General features: G+C 47.5%; 1 protein-coding gene across 1 annotated transcript in view; it reads right to left on the bottom strand.

Moving 5' to 3' along the window:
* Positions 1-557: 557 nt before the first annotated feature.
* The window catches only part of HERC3 (HECT and RLD domain containing E3 ubiquitin protein ligase 3), a 44,118-nt gene continuing 37,584 nt past the window's right edge, over positions 558-7,091 (bottom strand). The window contains exons 22-24 of the mRNA XM_010586153.1: positions 3,830-4,013; positions 2,986-3,088; positions 558-929 (exon numbers count right to left, since the gene is read on the bottom strand). Of these exons, the coding sequence (XP_010584455.1) occupies positions 721-929; positions 2,986-3,088; positions 3,830-4,013 (496 nt within the window). The 3' untranslated portion in view covers positions 558-720. The remainder of the gene's footprint in view (positions 930-2,985; positions 3,089-3,829; positions 4,014-7,091) is intronic.

Raw genomic sequence — 7,091 nt, 5'->3', positions numbered from 1 at the left:
TGGAATAACAGGTCTGTTCGGATGGAAAAACAGGGCTTGGCAAAGCCCACCTGTCTAACTTGCAGACTTGCCAAGTTAGCTAGAAATACACCAGAAGAGAGAGGCAATCTGAGAAACCCGTTGTTATAGTTAGGGTTTGTCCTTCCACAAGCCTGAACACAAACCCCACTCCAGAGGAGTCTGAGGCTTCTTTAAGAAGACATTGCTTGGAAACAAAATTCAAGACCCACCCAAACCATCATATTCTCCATGAGACATCCTGGTGCAAAAAGACAGAGCATCACTAATACACCGCCCTGGGGGTCACAAATGACGTCCCAGCCCAGTACCATCTGCCAAGGACCAAAGGGCGAAGGGGGTATTTCCATTCAAAGCAAGCAAGAACCAGCTTGCATTTAAAAAGGGAGGGGGAAAAAAGGGTGGGGAAAAATCACAGCTTTTCAAAAAGGAGATCACTATTTCATCCTCGATTTCCACTATAGCCTAAGTGCAAGGAACATCAAAATATTTAAACTGGATTAAAAGAAGAGGGGTGCGTGTGTGTGTGTGTGTGTGAAGCCCCTCAAAATGCTGGCAGCATCAGGCTGAGACTGCATCATCTCAATTTATTATTAATTATATTTCCCCCAAAAATGTTCTGATCCGTTCCCTTACAAAAATAAAGCCAAGCCCATCATTCTCCTCCTGCATACCCAAACGTCTGTGCCTCTCCCACACTGGTTAAGCTAAGCTAAAGCCCTCGTAGTGATCAATGGCCTGCACCAGCCGGGCGCTGAGGATCTCCTTGCTGCTGTACTTGGGCAGGTCCAGGAGATTGTAGCAGGTATGTGCCACGGGCAGGTACTGCTCCCCACTGGCGGTGGACTGGATGACAATGCGCAGGCTGGACATGCCGTAGATGGGAATGCGGTCACTGCCCGTCAGAAACACTAGAAGAATCAGAGAGAAGGTTGGACAGTTAGGGCAGGTGACCTCGCGCTGTGGGCTGCACCTGAAGGCAAACTCCATCTCCACCCGCACGGCGGGACCCTGCCTGGAGGGGCAGAAATGCTGACTGAACTCCAGGCAGGGCACAGCTGCCCTCGCAGAGGAGGTGCAGGAGAGCAGAGGCAAGAAGCAAAGCCATTGCTGGGTGGGCAGATGAGCGAATAAAGTGGCCCGCAGCACCCCCTTCCCTTAAAAGCTCCCTCTTATGCCAGGGCAGGATAAAAGGGAGCAAAGCCAGGGCTGCCTGATGCCCATGGCAGAGGCACACCCTTTGGGAGAGGCAGAGGGGGCCCAGCCACCCTCCCTGCTGCCACCCCTCCCAGGCATAGCACCTCGATGCTGGGACCAGGGTTGGTTCCTCCTTGCTGCTCCCCACCATACTCATGCTCCCCGAGTGTGACCCTTGCGCACTGTCCCTGCCGTGGTGGTTTGGGGAGTGAGGAACTACCCACAAAAGCCTCTGCTGTGAACCAGGACTCCCGGGACCCTCTCTACACAGCTGATAACTTCAGTGTGCAAGTTTTGGCTGAGCCATTTTTCCAACTCAAACATGGAGGACAACCAGCTGACTACTCACTTCTTTGGGGGAAAAAAACTCACGTAAAAACACTGGCCTTTATCTTTCCAGCAGTCACAGAATCACAGAGTGGCTGAGGCTGAAGGGACCTCTGGAGGTCCTCTGGGCCAACCCCCCTGCTCAAGCAGGGCCACCTAGAGCAGGCTGCCCCAGTCTGTGTCCAGCTTTTGAGTATCTCCAAGGATGGAGACTCCATGACCTCCCTGAGCAACCTGTGCCAGTGCTCTGTGACCCTTACAGGGAAAAAGCGTTTCCTGATGTTCATAAGGAACCTCCTCTGTTTCAGGTTGTGCCCATTGCCTCTGGTCCTGTCACTGGGCACCACTGAGAAGAGCCTGGCTCTGTCCTCTTTGCACCCTCCCTTCAAGTATATGTACTCATTGATGAAGTCCCCTGAGAGCCTTCCCTTCTCCAGGCTGAACAGTCCCAGCTTTTGCAGCCTTTCCTCATAGGAAGGATGTTCCAGTCCCCCAGTCATCTTAGCAGCCCTTCGCTGGAGTCTCTCCAGTATGTCCATGTCTTTCTTGTACACTGGTGAGCCCAGAACTGGTCCCAGCACTCCAGGTGTGGCCTCATCAGTGCTGAGTAGAGAGGAAGGATGACCCTCCCTTCAACCTGCCAGCAACACTCCTAATACAGCCCAGGGTACCATTCATCTTCTTTGCAGCAGGAGCACATTGTTGGCTCATGGTCAACTTGGTGTCCACCAGGACTCCCAAGAGAGCAAAAGTTACTGGCTGTAGCAACACACTCAGAACCACCCACCCTTAAAACCATGTATTTCTCCTTGTCTCCCCTTTTGTCCCCAAATAAAGTGACCCAGACACAGCAGCTTGAAGCAACACACACACACACACTTCCCAAGGCCACTTCTGCAGGGGATTTCCTCTCCTTCTCAGCACACCACCCACCATACTAATACAAGGAGACCACCATCAGGAGGGGAGGCATCTGCTACCCAGGCACACCAATACATGGTCTCCTTTTCCTGCCACATTATACACTAGCTTCTTCACTCAGCTGTCGCCCTACAACTGCCCCATTGCCCCTAAAAAGAGGTGCAATGCCTGAAAGCTCAGCTTGCAGTATAATGAACCAGATCAAGTAGGGGCACTGGGGGCTGCTATGAATTCACCACCTGGCAATGCAAATGGATGGATACTGCACTCCCTTGTGAGAGGCTGCACTGAATCTTGCACTGCAGATATCACCCAGTGATTTTGAGGGTAAAAATGAACGCAAAAGAAAAAAACCAAGAGAGAGAGAAAACAGATTATCTGACTAACAGATAACTCAGGAGATAGCCATTCATGCTGGATATCTTCTAGCACTTAATGCAATGCGCCATAACCCTGGAGCTCTGCAGACACTCCCGAGTCTTCAATTTCAGGAGACACTCTGCACCACTGCAAGATACTTACAGAGAAATTTCTTCTTCTTTTCCAAGGGAAACGCATGAAAGGTTTCCCAAAACATTCTCACAGTTGGGTGTGTCGCCGTGTAGTCTCCCTTATAGATAGCACTCTATTAAAAACCAAAAGTCACATCATTTCAGCTGGCACTAGAAAGCAAAGACTAACCAGAACCCAGACCTGATCTCTTCTGGTATCTGACATCAGATCAATGTCTGACAGTTACAAAATGAAGCACAGGATGGGTCATGGGCAACAGCAAGGCTCAAAGACCCAGCAAAGGGTTTTCCTAGCAATGTGTGGAAGGCAGGCCTTAGGCTTCTAGCTATTCAGCTAACTACATGTGTCATGAGGAATCCTGGAGTACCTGTTCACAGGCTGGACTCACGAACAGGATCATGTGTTCTGCGTTGCAAAGCCATTTTTACTGCTGAGGCTGAGACAGAGTAAGTAACTTGCTGATCTATGCATTTTGAGAGGATACAACTCTTACTCTGTGTCCAGTCTCCCCTTTGAACCCTTGGCTGTGTACTTTTTGCCCTTGTGCAGTGGAGTGAGTTTTACTGCAGGTAAAGTCCTGACTGTCTCTTCCCTTCAGTCTTAGGTTTCATCCCTAAAATCAACAGAAGTCCTTCTCCCCTGTCCTTTCTCATCCTGAATTTCCTCCCTGAGCTTTATCAGTAGCAGAATAGCCCAGTAAGAAACTTTTCATGTGAATGATAGCAAGGGCAACAAGAAGCATAAAAAAAGACATCTGCAGGTTATCACATCTTATGCCCCAGATAGTGCCCATCTCATGTAATCCTGGTACTTGTGAAAAAAGAAGAAAAATACAATAAGAGGAAAGCTTTACCTCCTCCAGTTCCTCCCAGTTGTAGTTACTGTTTCCAACTATCATGGCCCTGAGTTCTGTGGGCTGGAAGAGTTCCAGGACTTTCCCACCACACACTTTCAGGAAGCCAGTGGAAAAGGCCGTGTACCACTCATGGATGGAGAGGTTGAAGATGTAATTTACGTAGGCTTCAACAAATTCTTCCCTAGTGGATCAAGAGAGAGCAGGCAAAGGAAAGCACTTTTAATCATATGCCTGAGCAGCAGCACTGCTAAGTTTTCTTGTTTCTGCCTGTAATGTGTCTTGCAAACATGAGCCTCCAACAGGTTCAACCCGCTACCCTCCTCTTACTGAGCTGAGTCACTGCAACATGAACAAAGTATTGGGCAGCAAGTACCACCGCGTGTCTGCTTATTCCCTGGCAGTGCCAGTGTGGGAGGTCCCCCAGCAGCCCAGGCTCTATACTACCAGTAAACCCACCCAGTGGCCTTGCATTCAGTTGCCCACAGGGCCAGGAGGGAGCCAGAGTGACACCAAGCACTGGGGAGGTGTCAGGTACAGAGCCCTCTTCCCTGTGGAACCCGTGGCCTGCACAGAGATTGTGTTAAGCAAATATCAGGATTCAGTCACCAGAGGAACATGCCCACCCCCAGCCCAGCTCCTGCAACCCTACGTTTAGGGAGTCCAGGAAATAACCTACAGCTCTTCTCAGCCCTCAGTTGTCTGGGGTTACTCAGCACAGGGCTCTGTGCCCACCTGTGATGATCTCGGACTGCCAGGTTGCTGTGAGCAAGCGCTCTGCTGGGGAGAGGGAACAGATGGTGCCCAGAAGACTACCACTTCCAAAACCAAGAGCCTTACAGAGCCCTAGTTAGGTGAATTTTCAGAGGCAGCTCCTACTGACTCAGTTCCCAATGAGTCTTGCCAGTGGTTCAGCACTTTCAAAGCCAAAACTGTAGCCTAGAGGCAGACTGAGGAAATCCTGCTCTGAAAAGTCTTGATCTGAAACTACATGGCCAATTCCCTCCCTCCTGGCCCCAAAGAGAAAGCCACTAAAAGAAATCAAGAAACACCTCTCCCTACAAAGCAAGAAAATAGTCTTAGAAAGCATGGAAACCTCCTCTTCAGCCTTCACGCTCTGGTTAAATACAGGACTTGCGCATTTGGAGTATGTGGCAAAGAGAATGACTCCTCTCAGAATGACAACCCTGTTTTTCTTCAAGGGTTCCCAAGAACAGCATTAAAATTAAAACAACATTCTGTAGTCATTGGCAAGAAACTTTTGGCAGGCCCTGGCCAAACCCTGTCTCTGGATTTTGTTAGGAGGTTAAGCATCTGTATTCTACTCTCTCTTTCCTACTCTCAGAGCACCGTGATCTGAGTGCAACACTAGAATTTTATTTGTGCAATGACTTAAAATATTTCCTCTGACTTTTTTTTTTTTTTTTTTTTAACACCTGACAATAATGCACCAGCCAATGTGGCAAACCGGGACACAAAACTATTCTCTGTGGGTGGAAGTGTCGTTTTTGCCTGACATTTGAGAGCAGCTCACACCTGCACTCAGAGGATAAGCAGATCAGGGAATACCACAGAATCCGGTATCTCAATCTCTAGCTGAGGACGTCACAACTGAAAAAAATATTTTGACCTTTCGGTGGAGGAATTCTCAATCCATATGCTATGTAAAAGCAGCAAGGGATGGGTGGGAAAGTAAAAAAGAAAAATAAGGACACTGACAAACATGAAAACTTGGAATAAGAAATCACATAATGAAGGGGGAGTTATTTTCCAGCACATTTGTTTTATTGTCATTTTCCTGATAGTCACCTGAGCATTAGGGAAGTCCAAGCTGATTAAGCACTTAACTGTTGCTTAATACTTCTCTGGCTGTTACGGTCATGAAGGCTTTATCAAGAACATTTTATGTTTTGACACCCAATATGAACTCCAAAGGAGAAAGGGAAAATGCTGGCATTTCCTACTTGGCATTTTTCAGTCAAAGCAATCCTGTGCATTCTTCAGTTCCTGGTGAACTTTCCTCAAGCAGGAAGGGCAGTGTCCAAAGACATGCACACAGCAAACTATTCAGGCCAGGAGGGCAGCAAATTGGTCCCTAGCCTCTAAATGTAGGAGTGGAGGAAGTCATTAAGCACTGTAAGGTGGATGAATTGACAGCCATGTCTAGACTTGGATTTAGAGGTTAGCTTGAGTTCAAAACCCTGGTCAAGATGAAACAATTGCATTTTGGAATGTGTTAAGCTGGTGGAGCTACACACTAGCCTTACTCCTTAAGGATTTTCTTCTCTTGTTGCCTACCCTGACTTTAATAAACAGTCGCAGGAGCTAACCTGGGTGCTCTTCCCAAATATTTGCTCAGCTAAAATCTTTGTTCCTCCCCCTAGGCCAGTATGGCACACAGTAGAAAAATGGCCATTTTTCTTTTGAGTGTACGTGCCCAGCCTAAAAACCTAAAGGGTACATACTATCACTGGCATTTTCACCTTTACTTCACTGTTGCAAGTGTAGATCAAACTCTCCTCTATTTACCTGAGCCAGTCTTCCCTTTGCAGGGAGACAGACTTACACTGCTCCATCTCCACCTCCACATGGGTTTTGCATGGAAGCAGCTATTTAGCTGTAAAATTGCACCCTTTGGGGCAGTAGTAAAGTAGGTAAGAAGGTAATACAAAGCTTTTGTTACAGCAATGGCTTTAGACACAATCAGAACCCTTTTAAATAATCAGATTAATAGGAAATGACTTCATCTCCAGGCTTGCCAGCAAGGTCTTCAGCAATCCTAGCACAAGCCCCTAACCATGCTGCTGACTAGTCACTGGATCACACTGTTTTGCCAGCAGAGAAAGAATTTCAACACTGCCTCAATAAAGGCATTTGTATAAATCCAATTACAGGATTATGAGAAGAAAATAGTTTAGCCACTGGAAAAAAAAAAAACAAGGGGGGCAATGGTAGCTGTGCTAGTAATAACTCTCACAGTAGGGCCTTATGGCTCTAATCAGGGATGTTGGTCTTCTATCAGGCACACTCAAGGGAAAGTGTTTCTGGCTCCAGCATTAATAGTATAAACAAGTTTTCCAGCCTCAGTTTTGTTGGTCACGTACAGTTCCTCTCTAAACCATCAAGGAGATTAACATTCAAGGGCCAAAAGCATGTTGCAATCTCTATTTACCATGAGAAAACTGCCAAGGGTCTGTATGAAGGCCTTTTATAGGGAAGATGTCCATCCAAAAGGGTATGGGACATTTTCCAAACATTGGTG

The sequence above is a fragment of the Haliaeetus leucocephalus genome, unplaced genomic scaffold (genome assembly GCF_000737465.1).
Source record: "Haliaeetus leucocephalus isolate CR32 unplaced genomic scaffold, Haliaeetus_leucocephalus-4.0 Scaffold140, whole genome shotgun sequence".
In the NCBI taxonomy this organism is placed as follows: Eukaryota; Metazoa; Chordata; class Aves; order Accipitriformes; family Accipitridae; genus Haliaeetus; species Haliaeetus leucocephalus.
The sequence above is the reverse complement of the archived record's forward strand: the minus strand, read 5'-3'. Positions and strand labels throughout refer to the sequence as shown.